Genomic DNA, 18,670 nt, shown 5'->3' on the forward strand with positions numbered 1-18,670 from the left:
TGATTTTTAAAGATACAATTATGTATAGTATCTTAAGTGTATAGTGAGATGAGTTTTGACAAATGTGTTTATCAATGCAACCAAAACTCCAATCAAAATCTTGAGTATTTCTATCACCCTAGAAAGTTTCTTGGTGCCGTTTTCTATTCTCCCTCCCCCTAGGAGGCAACCACTCTTCTCTTTTCTATCCCCATTGACTAGCTTATTCTACAATGTCATATAAATGAAGTCATACAGTATATATTCTTTTGTGTCTGGCTTCTTTCTCTTAACATAATGTTTTTGAGATTCACCTAAGTTGATTGTATATATCAATGGTCCTCTCTCTCTTTTATTTAAATTCCTGTGTGATATTTCATTGTATGAGTATTTGTGTATCCATTTTGGCCATAAATATTTGACCTTTCAATTTTTTTCTACTACAAAAAGGCTGCAATGAATATTCTTGTACAAGGCTTTTGGTAGCCATGCAGTTTCATTCCTTTGGGGCAAAATACTAGGAGTGGGTTTACTGGATTATAAGGTAAATGTACGTTTAATTTTAGTGATATTTGTCTTGATTAATTAATGATGAGAAAAATGATTGTCACTTAATATACGCAGAGCCCTTTGTGTTGAAGTGGTTGACTGTGTGGTTATTTCACTCACTGCATTTGTTTAGGAAAAGCGTAAACTTGTACATTCCTTGGGTTTGTTTCAATGTTTAGGTGAAATCTGATAATGAATATGAGATCCATTTTTACTAGTATAGCTCTTTATTTGTCTTTTCCCCCCACTTTTCTAATGGACTATTTTAGAAGAAATGGAGCTGTCACCCACATCAAGATTCAGAACACTGGTGATTACTATGACTTGTATGGAGGGGAGAAGTTTGCCACTTTGGCTGAATTGGTCCAGTATTACATGGAACATCATGGGCAATTAAAAGAGAAGAATGGAGATGTTATTGAGCTCAAATATCCTCTGAACTGTGCAGATCCTACCTCTGAAAGGTCAGTTACATTTTCGTAACTGCAGAGTCTGCATCTCTCCCATGCCATAGGTGTGAGGTGAATGCATTATGGGGGTTTGACTTCTGTTTCTCAAACTGTAATCTTAAAAGTGTTACTAAAGTAAGGGTAATAGGATCAGATTATTCTGAGTGGCCTTTTCTTGCAAAAGCTTCAGTCAGTGTTACTTACACTCGTTCTACAGAAGTCTCAGACTATTCCTGTATATACCTGATACATGCAGTAATTTTAAGATTATTGAACTTGAGCGTTATTGAACTTTGAGCGTTAGGAGAGGAAAACAAATGATAATGGGAACACCAAAATAGCAGTTCCCTGTAGTAGCTTCTGACCAGCTATTCAGCAATGCCACCAACAGATGTCAGTTTAAGCTCAAAAGTGGGAAAGCAGAGAACTCGGTCAGATTTTTCATCAGTTCTTTTATGTTAGATCCACAAATGTGTGAGAATGACCCTAATTAGAGGGAATTGTATTATTTCAGAGATCTTTCCCCGGTGTTGGAACTAAGCTGATAAAAGCTGGGGCTTGACTTAACTTGCATTGATTTTATTGGTTTTCTGCATTCCCAGTCTCTTCTCTCTGACTCAGTACCAAATCAGGGTCTCTTAATTAGGTTTGAATATTTTCTGTCTTCAAGTAGGTTTCTTCTACTTATACCTTTGTGTCACTGGTATTTTATGCTGATAATTTGTTTTCCAGCCAAATTACTAAGCAAAAGGCTGTCAGCCAACTCTGTGCAGTTTATTTTACTCAGTTCAGTTGAGGGTAGATGAAAAATACCTCGAAGTATATTCCTTTAGTGTTGAGCCATTAGCACTATGTGCTATGATCATGCTTGTTTCCTCACCAAGATCCTGAGGGAAAAAGCCACATTATTAATATGACTATGTTAAGATGTTTTCTATAGTAGCTTAGAGTAGCATTGTCTCAAAGTTTGACCTCAGACGGCCTACATTAGGACTTTGCTGTGCTGGTTAAAAATGCAGATTGCTGGGCCCCATTCAGACTTAGTGTATTGGTATCTCTGATTGTGAGGCATGGGAATTCACATTTTTAGCAAAATCCCTTGCCTCTACTCCAAGTCTTATGTGCATTAAAATTTGAAATGATAACCCAGTAGATAGTCCAAAGATGTTGACAGCAAACTTGGAGGCTATTGAAGTATAGATTGGAAACCTGGAAAAGCTTGGAATGCTTGAACTAATTTATAATGAAGATCCTTTTTAATGTAGTGTTTGCATGCCAAAGCAAGGGCAAACATTCAAGTGATTCTCTGTCGCTACCATAACTCTCTATTATAACTTCTTTAAATGACTGTGATTAAATAGTTGGTCCTTTTAGGGTTTGGCAGTGGAGAAATGACAAACTGCCTTTTTAAAAGATGGGGGATTTAAAAGAAAATAGGAAAGATTGAGGATATTTGCCTCCAAATGACTGTGGGCTCATTTAAGGAGTTTAATGGTCTTTTTTTTTTTTTTTTTTTTGGCCACACCACGTGATTTGTGGGATTTTAGTTCCCTGACCAGGGACTGAACCTGGGCCATGCCAGTGAAAGCCCAGAGTCCTAACCACTAGGCCACCAGGGAACTCCCCTAATGGTCACTCTTAATATCTTTGTCATTTTTTTCCTGCCTGCTTGGGATGCAAATTCTGGCTTATGTGGAATGGATCAATCTCTTGGAGGAACGTGCCTGTTTTTAATTGTGTTGAGTAGAGGTGACTATGTATGGTAGTTTTGTGAAAGAATGTTGTGAGCCCATGGCAGAACTCAATTGATTTTTCATTTAAAAAAATTTAGGTGGTTTCATGGACATCTGTCTGGGAAAGAAGCAGAGAAATTATTAACCGAGAAAGGGAAACACGGTAGCTTTCTTGTGCGGGAGAGCCAGAGCCACCCTGGAGATTTTGTTCTCTCTGTCCGAACCGGAGATGACAAAGGGGAGAGCAATGACGGCAAGTCTAAAGTGACCCACGTTATGATCCGCTGTCAGGTAAAGCCCGGATTGAACTGTGGGTCTGGCGAAATGTCATCTTTGGGTGGTTTTTCTGCTGGGAGAAGACCAACACCATTACTTCCAAAGTCATTTAGTTAAGGGCTTCTACACTTTTAGTACCTTGTTAATTATAACTGTTTCATCATTTCAGAACTTTATTAAATTACTTATTTCCTCTCTATCTCTGGCAGATTAAGTCATGCCTCAGTACATCACCTTCTGCCCTGCAGTATCTTTTTTTTTTCTTTGGCTGCATCACGCAACTTATAGGATCTTAGTTCCCCGACCAGGGATTGAACCCCAACCCTTGGCAGTGAAAGCACGGAGTCCTAACCACTGGACCGCCAGGGAATTCCCAGCCCTGCAGTATCTAATCTGTGCTTGGTTACAGCTGGAGTCTGCCTCTGTCTCAATTTCTAAAGCGATGGCCTCAGCTTCTCCCTTGGGTCAGCACAGTCTAGCCTGTGACTACATGTACTTTCATATTATAGAATTCTGGTTAAGGCTGGGAGCACTGAACTCACCATTTCTTGTTTTTAATGTGATGGCTAGACCAAGGAGGTTGGTTGTTGGTCAACTACATCAAACTTTGTTTTGACATAGTTTCCTAAATAGCAACTGTCTATTCACTTATTGCTTCAGTTTTTCAATAAGATTAAAAAAAAACCCCAAAAAACCCAGCTTTATTGAGATACAATTCACACACCATACAATTCACCCTTTTAAAGTGGACAATTTGGTGGTTTTTAGTACATTCACAAATTATGCAGCCAACAACGTTAATTCCAGAACATTTTCATCACCCCAAAAAGAAACCCTGGGTTCATTACCAGTCCCTTCCCGTTTTTCCCCCTCCCCCCAGCTCTTGGCAACCACTAACCTCTTTGTTTCAATGGATTTGCCTATTTTGTATATTTTATATAGATGGAATCATGTAATATGTGGCCTTTTGTGACTGACTTCTTTTACTTAGCATGTTTTTCAGGGTTTATCCATGTTATAGCATGTGTCAGTAAACTATTGGCAAACATTTTGTTGTATGGATATATACCACATTTTGTTTATCCATTAAAAGATTAATGGGCATTTTGGCCCATTAATTATTATGAATAATGCTGCTATGAACATTTATGTACATTTATGTATTTATCATTTTGTGATATTCTCTATTTGATGAGATATCATGTTCATATTTTCTTTTAATTTATAGTTTCCTTTAGTTCTTTGAATATATTTATACTAGCTGGTTTAAAGTCTTTGTCTGGGCTTTCTCAAGGACAGTTTCTATTGAATGCTTCCCACCCTCCCCCCCCTCACCCCCAAGTATGGATCATATTTTCTTGTTTCTTTGCATGTCTCATAAGTTTTTGTTGGAAACTAGGCATTTTAAATAATATAATATAAATCCTTTGCCCTCCTTTCTGAGGCAGTATTATTTGTTGTTGCTACTTTTTATTGTTCCTGTAGTTGTTGTTGCTGTTTGTGTGTTCAGTGACTTTCCTGCCTTTGTCTTGTCTGGCCACTGAAGTCTTTGCTTGGGTAGCTTAGTGATCAGTTAATGATTGAACAGAGATTTCCTTAAATGCCTTGAAACATTAAATCTCCCAGCCTTTGCCAGGGAGGCTGTGTGTGTGTGTGTGTGTGTGTATGTGTGTGTGTGTGTGTGTGTGTTGGGGCACGACTGCTTTCAGTGCTCTGGCACCTTAAAACTCTGCCTTAGCCTTCACTTCCTGCTTGCACAGAACCTCAGGATCAGCTAGAGGTAAAGATTAGGGCCTTTTTGGATCTTTCCTGGACTTCACACAGCCATGTACATGCACATGCACATGTCCTTCTAGATTCTCAAGGATATGTTGGAGGTTTTCAGAGCCCGCTGTGGATGTTGCCTGGATTTTCCTTTTAAGTTTTTGATCAATCTCTTATTTGCCTTGACTGGTATTGCTGCCTTAGGCCGCTGTGGTATTAAACAATTGCTGCTAATTGTTTTTGGGAGATCCCCTGAAGGCAGGCTGAGTAAGCTGTAAGGCAATCAAATAAAGACAAGCTCTGAAAATAAGGCTTTCCCAGGGATCTGCTAAACAGATCAGATAGTGATAATTGTCTAGGGATAGGTCTGGAAAGAGCTCCAAATCCATCTATCTACCCCAGTTATGCTAAGCTGCTTAGTTTTCACAGCTACTGTAGTTATGAGACTATTGGTTTTCAAGGCTACCAAGAAGCTGGGGAGAGGTAGGTGGGAATAGGGCAAGTTAAAAGGCAACAATTTGTTGTTCTTATCAAGGTTCAATCTTTTTCTTGAATAAATGCTCCTTGAACTTTATTGGTTAATTTTCAGAGTTCTGAAAAAGTTGATGACAATTTTTGCCAGGGTTCTTGTTACTTTTGTGAAAGAGCAGATTTTCAGAGGTCCTTACTCTGTCATTCTGAAAGTGCTTCTTCCCCGCTTGCTCGATTTATTTTTTATTTATTTATTTTTTTTAAAGTTTTACTTGATTTTATTTATTTATTTATTTATTTTTGGCTGTGTTGGGTCTTCGGTTCGTGCGAGGGCTTTCTCCAGTTGCGGCAAGCGGGGGCCACTCTTCATCGCGGTGCGGGGACCGCTCTTCATCGCGGTGCGCGGGCCTTTCTCTATCGCGGCCCCTCCCGTCGCGGGGCACAGGCTCCAGACGCGCAGGCTCAGCAATTGTGGCTCACGGGCCCAGCTGCTCCGTGGCATGTGGGATCTTCCCAGACCAGGGCTCGAACCCGTGTCCCCTGCATTAGCAGGCAGATTCTCAACCACTGCGCCACCAGGGAAGCCCTCGATTTATTTTTAAATAAAAGGTCATACCGAAATATCTTCATATATCATTTCTAGGGTTTTGTATTTTCTAAGTTCAACCATTTTCCTGTTGTTTTCCTGAAACAGCCTATTCTGGTCTCCTTGTCAGAAAAAATTTCCTGGTCTCTGTTTATAATTTCCCTTTTAAGTTTTCATTAGAAGATGAAAGTAAAGGCTTGTATATTGGGCTTCAATGCTGCCTCACCAGCCTTAGAGTTTGTTGTGTTTCAGAGAGAAGTAGTTACTTATCTTCTGTTCAGCAGCCTTGTGTATAGTCACTTAGCCTAGAGTATAAGTAAATAGTAAATATGGTTTTTCTTTTTTTTTTTTCTAGCTATTTAGTTAACCTATGAGGGAGAAACTTCTTTGTGGCCTAGTTAGTGTTGGATACTTACTTAGAGCTTCTCACACCTCACAATGAACTCTTTTACATTGGATCTTCTTCTCCATTTTCATCATCTTTGTTGCTTCCCTTTCTTTGTGCTCTTACAGCTCTTCAATCTTTCCATTATTGGGGGAGAGTTAGTCTCTGTACTTGAGTTGGGAAAAACAGTAATTTAACATAAAGGTCATGAACATAATTTTTTTTTTTGTCTTGAAAGGAACTGAAATATGATGTTGGTGGAGGAGAACGGTTTGACTCTTTGACAGATCTCGTGGAGCATTACAAGAAGAATCCTATGGTAGAAACATTGGGCACAGTACTGCAACTCAAGCAGGTAAGCATTTTGGAAAGCTAAACTCCCCCTCCTTATAGCGTTTAAGTCCGAACATAGAATATTCCAAACAGACAGAAGTAGAATAGCATCGTGAACCTCCATGTACCCATCACCCAGCTTCAATTACGATCAACTCATCAAATCTTGTTTCATTTATTACTCCACTCACTACCTTCTTCTTGTAGTATTTGGAAACAAATTCTCGATATTACATCATTTTCATGATTATCTCTATATGTAATTCTAAAAGGCCTTATGGAGTTTTTAAAGCAAAGTTTTTATCAGATTTTCATTGTAGATGCCCCTTTGGTTACCTTTAGGTGATCATACCTTTACATTTTGGAGTTATTGCTGTTTCAAAGCTCACACTTATTACTTAGTGGCAAATGATACCATCTCTAACATTGTGGTCTATTTATAAAGAAAAATAGGTTTGAATTTATATCAGCAAAGTGTGTGGAGATTGAAGAAAGATATATTTCCTGAAAGAACAGAAAGGAAAGTGAAACTCTATTTGAAAACTTTTACTGTGAACTTCCTGTCCTTGCCTCTATGAACACCAACATAGAAGTCTTTTTTTTTTTTTTTTGCATTAACACTTTTTTCTGTAATACTTTCTTCATTTCACACCAACTGCTGAATTTGATTAGCCCCTCAACACAACTCGTATCAATGCTGCTGAAATAGAAAGTCGGGTTCGAGAACTAAGCAAATTAGCTGAGACCACAGATAAAGTCAAACAAGGCTTTTGGGAAGAATTTGAGGTAAGTTATTAAAAAAAAGTTTTTTACATGATTTATTAAATCCTGTTCTTAATGGAAGAGAAGTTGGTTTCATGTTTGGGATTGGATCTGAAAGACTCGGATCTGCGTCCTTTCTTAATTTGGCCATTGATTGACATGGAACAAGTTGCTGAGGGGGCTTTTTCAAATAGAGTGGCGTTATGTTCTGGGAGAAGGGAGTTGGCAGTTAATATTAAATGGATGAGCCAATAGCTCCATTTGGGTCTTTTGGTTTGGACTGCTGGCAAAACCCCAGAAAAAGAAAAGAATCTAATTCTTCGGAAGATTTCCAGCATTGGCTGGGGTCTTTAGAAAGAATCTATAGCTTTACTGCAGTGAATAAGTGAAAGACAGTTATCTCATGGTGGCTTTAATCTGGGAGTTGAAATTTATAACTTTGAGAGGTTAAGTGAACTGATTTCTTTCCTGAAACCAGCTTGGGTAGGAGAATGTCTCCAGTGGGAGTGGGCTGTGTTCCTGTTGCACTGAAGTTTGTCACCTGCCAACTCATTGTAATTTTATTCTCTCCGTTATCATCTCTGTGACAGAAAACTTCGTCAAAAACAATTTTGTGTGTGTGTGTGCCATATTTACCTTCATAGTTATTCTTAGCATGTCGCACAGTGCCTGGTACACAGCAGCAACTCCATAAATGTTTGTTGAATGAGTATTTACATTTAGCTAATATTTATGTTATTTTATTAATACTACTCTGTTTATGGGAATGATTATTCCATACTTTTTGTAGGACTTTAGAATTCATAAATATTTGTGGAATGAATGAACAAATGAATGGCCACATGAAGTCCTTTTAACCACAGTATGTCAGATCAACTTGGTGAGATATTATTTCCATTTTACAGACGAGGAGCCTCAGACTCAGGGAGGTTAAATAAATTGTCCAACTTCTGTACCACGAATACTGATTGAATTGCAGCACTGAGGATGTGTACAGAATAGAACAGTCATGGTCATTGCTGAACATTGCTAACCAGGGACTTGACCTCACATTTATTCTTTTATACCAGCATTGGGTTAGTCACCAAGGACACCATGGTGAACAAGATGGACAGGGTTTCCTCTTTAAGGAGCTTTGAGTTGAGAGAGGGATAAGTACAGAAATTTTAGAAATCTTACATCAAAATTTGAATGAAAAGCCTATTTTTAAAAACTTTTTATTATGCAAAATTTCAAATACATACAGAAGCAGAGCAAATTGTATAATTATAGCAATATATACCTATCACTCAGCATTAACAATTGTTGATATCTGGCCAGTCTTTTTATTTATTAATAAATTAATTAAATTAATTAATTTATTTATTTTTGGCTGCGTTGGGTCTTCGTTGCTGCGTGTGGGCTTTCTCTAGTTGTGGCGAGCAGGGGCTACTCTTTGTTGCGGTGTGCGGGCTTCTCGTTGCGGTGGCTTCTCTTGTTGAGGAGGAGGGCTCTAGAGCACAGGTTCAGAAGTTGTGGTACATGGGCTTAGTTGCTCCGCAGCATATGGGATCTTCCTGGACCAGGGATCGCACCTGTGTCCCCTGCATTGGCAGGCAGATTCTTAACCACTGCGCCACCAGGGAAGCCCCTGGCCAGTCTTTTTAAACTACACCCCACTTAACTCCCCCAGCCCTGGCTTATCTTGAAGCAAATCCCAGATGTTATTTCATCTGTAACTATTTCATTAAAAAAAATTATAACCAGAATATCATTATCACTCTTAAAACTATTAACAATAATTTCTTTCTTTTTTTTTTTTTTTCCACACACACACACTGTATTTTATTTTTACAAGAGATAAATAGACTGACACCAAGCATTGTACATGGATGACCACAACAAAAGCAACAATGATTGCAATTACCAAACATTAACAATAATTTCTTAGTATTAACACATATCAGTCACTGTTCACATTTTCTTGATATACACACACACACACACACTTGCAGATTGTTTGAATTGGGAAGTGTTTTTTCCCCACTTGATTATGAAAAAAATTTGAATATAAAATAGATTTGTATAAAGAACCCCCATGTACCATTATCAGTTTCACCAGTTACCCCAGATATCACATGAAATATCATAAATATTTCAGTGTTCATGGAATTCTTAAAAAATTAACCAAAACACTACTACCACATCTAAAAAAAGATAATAAAAGTTCATCAAATAGCTAGTCATTGTTCCAATTAAGCTAGTTGTCTTTTTTTTTTAATTTGTTTGTTGTTGGATCACTTTTCAAATAAGTTCCCTATGGATCTCTGTTTTTAAACTCTGTTTTTTTTGTATCGTTTTGTTTTGTTTTGCCGTGAGGCTTGTGGGATCTTAGTTCCCCAGTCAGGGATCGAACCTGGGCCCTTGGCAGTGAAAGTGCAGAGTCCTAACCACAAGACCGCCAGGGAATTCCCACTGTTTTTAAAATCTTAAGCCTCTTTATATTCTTACTCCCCTTTCAGCCTCTCTATTCCATCCTTTCCCCCTCCCTTCCTTTCTCTTCCACTCCCTTTTCTTCTCTCTCTGTATTAGTCCATTCAGCTGATATAACAAAATACCATAGACTGGGTGGCTTATACACAACTGAAATATATTTCTCAGAATTCTCAGAATTCTGGAGTTCTGGAGGCTGGATCTGAGATCATGGTGCCAGTATGGTCTGGTGAGGGTCCTCTTCCAGATTGGCAACTTCTCATTGTATTCCCTCCTGGCAGAAGAGGTGAGGGAGCTCTGTGGGCCTTCTGTATGAGGGCACTAATCCCATTCATGAGGGCTCCACGCTCATGACCTAATCACTTCCCAAAGGCCTCACCTTCTAATAACCATCACCATGGGCATTAGGGTTTCAACATAGGAATTTTGGGGGGACACAAACATTCAGACCATAGGACCCTGTTTTTTGTTACTGTTTTTGTTATTGGAGAAAGCAGGTCCTTTGTCCAGAGAGTTACTTACGATCTGGATTTTTCTGAGTGTGTCTCTGTGGTGGATTTTAACACCTTTCTCCCCTGTATTTCTTGTAAGTTGATCTATCTAGACACTTTGTTAAATCAAGTTTTTCTTTGGCAAGACTGCATATGAGATGGTGTGTCAGGAGGTGCTTATGTCCTGTTGCTTCTCTTTTTATTTTCTAAGCAGCAACTGGTAATTATTGCCTAGATCCATTCACTTATAAGGTGTGTAAGATCGTGGTATTCTTAACTTTATCATTCGTCATTATTAGCTGGAATATTTCTATAAAGATAAGCTTTTTGTCACCAAGGCAGGATATATGCCTGATTCTTTCCTGTTTACTAAGTAGTTTTCAAAATAGCATTCTCCAAAAAAAAATTTTTTTATCTATATGTACTCATGGATTTTTTAAACATATTTAGTGTGCTTCTATCTATGGCATTTATTATCATTTCTGTTGCTCAAATTATTTTAGCTTTGACCAGTGGGAGCTTCTGCAAGCTGGCTTCTACTCCTTCCTATACAACTCTAGTAGTTTTTGCTAGATTCCTTACTTTCTGGTGTAGTAAGTTGTTACAGTGTAATACATTTCCCATGTCAGAACTGGAATCAGTCATTTCTCCAAGGAGTGAGTTAGCTTTTCTCTCATTTTCCTCCCTTTCTTCCTTCCTTCTCTTTCTTCCTTTCCTGGGAAGTGGTATTTAGAGACTACAGTCTGGGAGCCAGAAGTGTTTATTGTTGTCAGGTTGGTTATTTCCTTCTCAATGGGTGAAGCTAGAAAAAATTGTTTTCTTGAAATAAATTATGAGTCCAAATGGTACTTCCAATTCAAATTTAGGACTCAGACTAATAAGACTTCCGCTACCCCCAATAATATCATTACTGAAAACAGTTTAATTTTTTTTCCAGCTTTTATTTTTTAATCCTTAGGGTAGATCCTTCAGAGATGTATAGTCAAATTACTGTGCTTTCAACTCATTTGTAATAGTCTTCTCTATGTGGCTATATACGAACTGGATATACAACTAGGTTATTTGTTTCATTTTATGTTTGGATTTCAGAAATTTCTTTCTATAAAATTTTATTTACAATTATATAAAATATTGCCTTTGATTCTAAAGTCAAATATAAAAAGTACATTCAAAGAAGTTTATCTTCTATCCCTGTCTTTTCCTCCTTATATTTATAGCCATTTAAAAAAAAGTTGTAGTTCATCATTACCTTTCAAAAAGTATAAGCAAATATATATCTGTAATTTCATAACCCATCCTTTCATGGATAAATAGTAGCATAATTTTACATACTTTTTTCCAACTTCTTTTTTTTATTACATTGGAGATCACTCCACAGTATTATCTACAGATAGTCTTCATTCATTTTTACTGCACAGTACTCCACTGTGTGGATGTACCATAGTTTATTCAACCTATTGATGAGCATTTGGATAGTTTCCAAATATATTACAAAGAAGATACAATGGATAGCCTTGTGCATGCATATTTTTCTCTTTTCGCTGATTATTGTTAATAATAACATTTTTTTGATATTCTGTGTTAAAAAAAGTGATGATTGTTACTCATCTTTAATTTTTTTTTTTTTTTTGGCCGGGCCATGTGGCTCGCGGGATCTCAGTTCCCGATCAGGGATTGAACCCAGGCCACAGCAGTGAAAGCGCGGAAACCTAACCAACTACACCACCAGGGAACCCCCTACTCATCTTTAATTTTTATTATATATCCTACATGATTTTGGTTAGCATATTTAAAGTCTGAAAAGTATTTTTAATTAAAATTAAAAGATATCAAACCTTTTTGGTAAATATAAGAAGTGAGCTATTTTGTTTTGTTTTTTTAAATTATTATTTATTTATTTATTTTTGGCTGCGTTGGGTCTTTGTTGCTGCGCGCGGGCTTTCTCTAGTTGCGACGAGCGGGGGCTACTCTTCATTGCGGTGCACGGGCTTCTCATTGCAGTGGCTTCTCTTGTTGCAGAGCACAGGCTCTAGGCGCACGGGCTTCAGTAGTTGTGGCTCGCGGGCTCTAGAGCACAGGCTCAGTAGTTGTGACACACAGGCTTAGTTGCTCGGCAGCATGTGGGATCTTCCTGGACCAGGGCTCGAACCTGTGTCCCCTGCACTGGCAGGCAGATTCTTAACCACTGCGCCACCAGGGAAGTCCCAGTGAGCTATTTTGTAATCTAGTCCCATTTTTATGTTACACTTCAAAATAGCTGAGGCCATCATTTGCACAGACCACTTTTCCTATAAAGTGACTATGAACTTTAAAAAAATTACAGCAGCAAATTGGGTATCTGGTGCAGTAGTGGATTCTTTAAGTTCACTTAGGCAACGCTTAGAGAAACAAAGTCAAACCTTCCTACAGCTTGTGGCAGTAGGGAGTTTTTTATGATTCCTTTGGCGGGGTCAGGATAGAACTAAGAAGGAAATCCTAGCCTGACTTTTCTGGCCATGGAAAAAGGTTGATTCTAAACGCTGACCTGATGGTTTCAGTCTGTGACATCTGAAATTCAGTTCATCTTTTATACGTTATTAGCAACAAAATGGGGGAAAACTGAGTTGGCTTTCAGGGGAAATGGAAAAAAACAAGATCACATCTGTACTCTACTAAGTCCTCTGTAGAGGTCAGGCTGGGGTGATAAATTGTCAGGCACTAAATCAGGGCATTAACGTTTCATTTAAACTGAAGCTAGATCCAAGTAGCTGATGGCCTGCTTTCTAGATCTCTTATGTACCTGCTTCTTAAATCCAGTCAGTTTTCAAAAAATTGCCCTTTAAGGTTGGGGCCAGGGGAATAAGGCTGAGAACAGAATGAACCATTACAGAAGAACTTAGGTATGTGGAAGCAGAGACTCATTAAAATCTGAATCCTCTGAAGCTGAAGTTTGATCCAACAGCAAGGCATTATTATTTTAGTGGTTGTACCTTAGTTGTTTCCCAGAAGGTGATAAATTTGGGATCAGTTCCTTCTTACTGTGTGTTCTGATGATCTTTAAAGTGAACTAAAGCTCTAAATTGCAATGCCACTGATAATTTAACTCTGATAGCTATGTTTTGTTTGTCTGTATGCCCGGCTTCCGGTTTTCTGTGAAACTCTTTGTGTTCTTTTGGGTAATTCTTCCCTAGAAGACACTTATAAATTACTTCCGATTTTGCTGCATCTTAAAATACAGAGTCTCTTGTGAAGCTCTTTGGTTCTTTTCTCCTTTGCTCCTGAAATAAATTCAGGTTGGTGGTTTTCTTCTAGGGTATGTGGTATGGTCAAAACATTGCAAACCCAAGTTTTTAATTTTTCCTATAGAGTCCCCATTTTTTTTTCCTTTCTTTCCCCAATTCTTTTTACTGTGGTAAAATGAGATTGTCCTTTTCTGTAAACATCTTTTGTCTCCTGCATATCTCTGCCATGACTGTAAAGAAGTGGAAAGTATTTCTAGGTTTGTTGAAATGAAGTGAAGTTCTGTCAAAATGAGATGGACACTAAATAAATGATCAGGCAGGTTTTTTTTTTTTTTTTAAATTATGGAATAAGATATCTTTTTTATTTTTTTAAGTTTTATTTATTTATTTATGGCTGTGTTGGGTGTTCGTTTCTGTGCGAGGGCTTTCTCTAGTTGCGGCGAGCGGGGGCCAGTCTTCATCGCGGTGCACGGGCCTCTCACTATTGCGGTCTCTCTTGTTGTGGAGCACAGGCTCCAGACGTGCAGGCTCAGTAGTTATGGCTCATGGGCCCAGCCGCTCCGCGGCCTGTGGGATCTTCCCAGACCAGGGTTCGAACCCGTGTCCCCCGCATTGGCAGGCGGACTCTCAACCACTCCGCCACCAGGGAAGCCCCCGATCAGGCAGGTTTTGATCCTGCAATTTTGTCCCTGCGATGTGCAAGTTACCTGAAACCTGAATTCAGCCCTTGTGTGTCACTGTGAGAGGTGTATCACATGGCTACATTTATAGGGTATCTGCCCTCTCTGTGCCTGTTCTTCCCTTTTGAGTCTCTAGACCTGAGTTGCCAGGGGGCCCTGTGAGCTGAGCCTGGACATCATCTGACTGCAGGACCCAAGTTGAGGATGGAAATCTTGCTGTTGATAGTTCTTCGGCTACCAGTCTTTGCCTTCGCCCTCCTCTTCCATCTCACTGCCCCCTCTGTATCCAGAACCCCGGCTCTCCACACACCTGCTTCGTTCTTCTTTCCCTGCAGAAGATTTCTTTGCTTCTTGACTTATGAACTTTACTTCTTACCCCTTTCAGATATTGAAACTAGCAACTTTCAGTCATTGTATCAAAGTCTCAGCGATTTTCACTGGCTCAGGCGCCATCCATCTCTGGTCCAAGGACACCATCACATAGAACAAAGACATCTTCGTAGACCACTGTGTTTGGGGAAAAATAGTTCTCAGATGAAGGTTACAGGGAGTTGGGCAGACACCCCCAAAATATCTCCCCCAAACAGTAGCCATTGGTGGTGGCAGTGATTAATTTGTTCATTCATTTAACAAATATTTATTAAGCACAGACTCTATGCTGGAGTCTCTGTTCTAGGTTCTGGGGATGTAGCAGAGAACAAGTCATAGTCTTTATCCTTGTGGAGTCAATTGGGAGAGACAGTAAACAAAGAAGCAGGTAAGTATTCATTATGTGAGATGGTGATAAATGTTGTGAAGAAAATAAAGTAGGGGAAGATAAAAAGGGTGTGCTGATGGGGGCATCACCATTTTACATAGATCTCTCTGACAGAGTGGCATTTGAGTGGAGACCTGATGGAAATAATGGAGCAAGGCATGCAGATAACCTCAGGAAGAACATTCCAGGCAAAGGGAACAGCAAGTGCAAAGGCCCTGAAGTGGGAATGTGCTTAATGCACGTGGTGCACCATCAGCAGACAGGCCAGTACCATCAGAGAAGGGTGAGCAAGAGGGAAGTGTAGGTGGAGCCATAACGGAGGGGTCAGATCCTACGGGGCCCTGTGGTCAGGGTAAAGCCGTTGGCTTTTACTTGGAGTAAGATGGAAAATCTAAGGAGAGTTTTGAGCACAGGAGTGAGGTGATCACTCAGGTTGCCACACGGAGGACAGTCTGCAAGGGGAAGGATAGAAGCAGGGAGATGGGCAGGGAGGCAAATTGCAATAATTTGAACAGAGAAATGATGTTGGCTTTGACCAGGGCAGCAGCAGCGGAGGTGCTTGAGAACTTGAGACTTTTTTGAAGGTAGAATTGTCAGTATTTGAAGGTGGAGTTGACCGATTGTATGGTTAAGACAGAGGTGAGGCAGGATAAGGTGAGAGTTTTTGGCTTGAGCAATTAATTAGTAGGATGGAGTTACCGTTTGCTTAGATGGGGAAGAATGGAAGGAATGGGTTTGGGGGAGACTCGGAGGGATGAGTTTTGGGGGAAACTGGGAGGGATGGGTTTCGGGGCAGGTGATCAACTTCCATTTTAGACATGTTAAAGTTTGAACTGCCTATTACATACCTAATGGGAATACGATTCTTCAGCTAATTCAATTGTGTCACAGGTTGGATTGTACTAGAATGTTCTTCCTTCCTCACTTCACCTCGCTAACGTCTCTTCACTCTTCAGTTCCCAGCATCAGGGTCATTTGTCATTTTCTCAGGGAAACCTTGATCCCTGTCCCTATGCCTGGGTTGATTCTTCCTGTTATATGTGCACATAGCAGCAGATCCTTTCCTTTGTAGAGTTCACCATCCTTGGAATTCATGAATAATTTGTGTAGTTATTGGTTTAATGTTTGTTTCTCGTCACTCTGCATCCATAGAAGCAGATGGCGTTACGAGGTCTGTCGGCATAAGAAGAGGCCTTGTTCAGATGAAACTGTTGGTGAGAACATAAAGAGACAAACTTTGATCCTGCTGTTTTATGTCTGCTGTGTGCATATTATCTGAAAAAATAGTCCGGGTCAGTCTGTGGGCCTCGCAAGGACAGATAGTCCTGTTTTGTTCACTGTAGCCCCAGAATCCAGCAGAGAGCCTGGCACACAGTAGGCACAAAATAAGTATTTGTGTTGTGTTGAATCTGAGCTGTTTTCCGTGGCAAGAGAGACTTGTATTGGCTTCAGACCCTTTGCTTATATTCAATAAGGAACAGTTTTCTGATGCTTAAAAAGTGTGGAGGAATGTTCCAGGCTTTGCTTTGAGATGTTCCTCTTTATTCTCATGCAGTTTTCATTCGGAGCCCCTGTTTGAGGCTTGGTGAATGCACATTTTAGTCTCTGAGACCCCTCTACACACTTGCTTAAAAAGATGTCATTCAGGGTCGCAGTAATGAATTTCAGGCAGATTTTAGTTTTGAACCCTCTGTTTCTGATTTAGAAAGAAACACAATACACACAGACAAACCTTCCACAACACCTTTTTAACTGGGGTTCTATTTTCTCAGCCCTTTAAAGCTTGTCTTCCTTAGTAATTGGGTTTTTTTTTTTAAAGCCCAGCCTCCTTCTGTTATACAAGCCTCTCTTCCCTGTCGTGGTCTGAAGCTGTGCTCCGCTTGCACAGGCATCGCAGGCATTTCTCTGACAGCCACACAGATGTCCTGGATTCCACCAGCAGCTCTGCCAGCCGACAGAGGAGCTAGTGCCTTTCTTCAAACCCACAAATTCTACTTGGAGATGGTTAGGTTGTATGGAGACAAGGCTTTAACTGCACCCCAAAGCTGTGACTCAAAAAGTAATTCTTGCTGGTGCTCTCTAGCGGAAATCTTCTGCTTGGTGACTAAGCAAAGCCACATTGAACAACCACCCCAACCAGGGCTCCAGCCTCATGATTGAAAATGCTCCGGGAGGGCAGCCTTGAGCTGTCACCAGGCTTTTCCATCCAGGCCTGCGCTCCCAGCTGCTTAATAGAAGGGCTGCCACCTTCTGGTGGGCAGAGCATCACAGTGGCTAAGGGGTTTTATTCCGCAAGCTCCATTCTGGAGAAATTCCTTTGTTTCCTTTGAACTATTTCTCTTTCAGCCCTCTCCCCCCCAACTCCCCCCTTGCTTTTGTTCTGTGCCCCTCCAGTGTCAGGTTTTTCTCTTTAGAGTTGTTTTCATTTGCTGGAGATGCTTGACATCTTTACAGAGAATTGAAGAACCGAAGGTGCTTCCAGGTGCTTTCACATCTCTGCTGTACCTTCCCCTTTGCCTTTGAACAACATTGCTGCTTTCTGCACTGCGGGCCTGTGCTGCAGCCTCCATTTCTTCTTAGCCCCTTTCTTCTTTAACCTTGGAATGTGACAGCCCCCAGTATACTGAAGTAACACTTTGAGAAGACACCAGTGGCTTTCTTATTAAGATTAGAAAATAGTCTTTTCTCTGGCCCCTTTCTTCCGTGAGCTGCTCTTGAGACAGCTGTCCAGCTCCTCATTGCCACCATTTTCTTGTTTCTCTGACCTGCAGCAGCATGTGCCTGGTTTATTCCTTCCTCCCCTCCCTTGTGCTCTTCTTGCTGTTCGTTGCTTTTTCTTCTCCCAACCAGTTAACTCTGGTGGTTCTCCAAGACGTGGTCTGGGCCCTCTGCTTGTCTTGCTTTAAACTTGCTCTTCTTCCCTGAGGAGCACATCCATTTTCACCCTAGTCTGATTACCACTAAGTTTGTGTTGCTTCCAGGCTTTGGTTCTACCTTTTGAATTGTGCCTTCCATGCTTCTTCTTGGCTGTCATATCTCTTCAAACTCAAGCATTTGAGTTTGAACAACCAGACCTGTTATTTTGTTATTTTCCCCTTCAGACCACATATCCCCTTTTACTTCTCATCTCTGGTGGTTGTCCTGTGTTTTCTCTGACCCTGTAGGCTGGAATTCTCAGAGCATCCCTTAATGCATCTTTCTGTTCTTTCTCCCATACCTTGCCATTCACCAGGTCCGGTTGATTTTTCTTTCCTAGTTGTCTTTGTGGTCTTAGAGGAAGGAAAGAAACTAGCATTTATTGTCTGCTTGGTGCTGCATTTTGGGCTAGGGAAATCATCTCATTGCATCCCCAGATCTTATGCGGTAGGTAGATCTTGTGTCCCCGGGTGCTCTGAGAGATCAAGGCACCTGCCCAGGACTGCCCAGGTGGGCAGCAGCAGAGACAGGAGTCTCGCCTTCTGCCAGGGGTGCAGGCTCTCATCGCCTCACAAGACACCAGCTGCTCTTTTACTCTCAGCCTCTGCCCTTCCATTCGCCCTTCGTGCTAATCTACTCTCCGCATTTCTCCTGTCACTCTTCTGCTGAAAAACCTTCAGTGGCTCCCGATTTCCCACCAGAGGCATAGCATTTTCATTTTAAAGATGAAGACACTGAAACCCAGAAGAAGGGAGAAAGTTGTCCCCAAGGATGTGGCTAGCAAGTAGTTGGCTGCGCTTTGAACTTCCAGAACTTCTGACTCTAAGTCTACCATGCTGTGCTTCT

The 18,670-nt window shown here is 40.4% G+C and overlaps 1 protein-coding gene across 4 annotated transcripts in view; it reads left to right on the plus strand.

The window, feature by feature from the left end:
• Positions 1–18,670, plus strand: part of PTPN11 (protein tyrosine phosphatase non-receptor type 11) — a 76,159-nt gene that overhangs the window by 21,088 nt on the left and 36,401 nt on the right. For 2 of the 4 annotated variants that reach the window (XM_028163611.2, XM_007170890.2), the window contains exons 3-6: positions 798–992; positions 2,809–3,001; positions 6,431–6,547; positions 7,198–7,311. In XM_028163611.2, the coding sequence (XP_028019412.1) occupies positions 798–992; positions 2,809–3,001; positions 6,431–6,547; positions 7,198–7,311 (619 nt within the window). The remainder of the gene's footprint in view (positions 1–797; positions 993–2,808; positions 3,002–6,430; positions 6,548–7,197; positions 7,312–18,670) is intronic. The other 2 variants (XM_057526161.1, XM_057526162.1) reach the window with 1 other exon arrangement.

Source organism: Balaenoptera acutorostrata, chromosome 13 (genome assembly GCF_949987535.1).
Source record: "Balaenoptera acutorostrata chromosome 13, mBalAcu1.1, whole genome shotgun sequence".
Lineage (NCBI taxonomy): Eukaryota > Metazoa > Chordata > Mammalia > Artiodactyla > Balaenopteridae > Balaenoptera > Balaenoptera acutorostrata.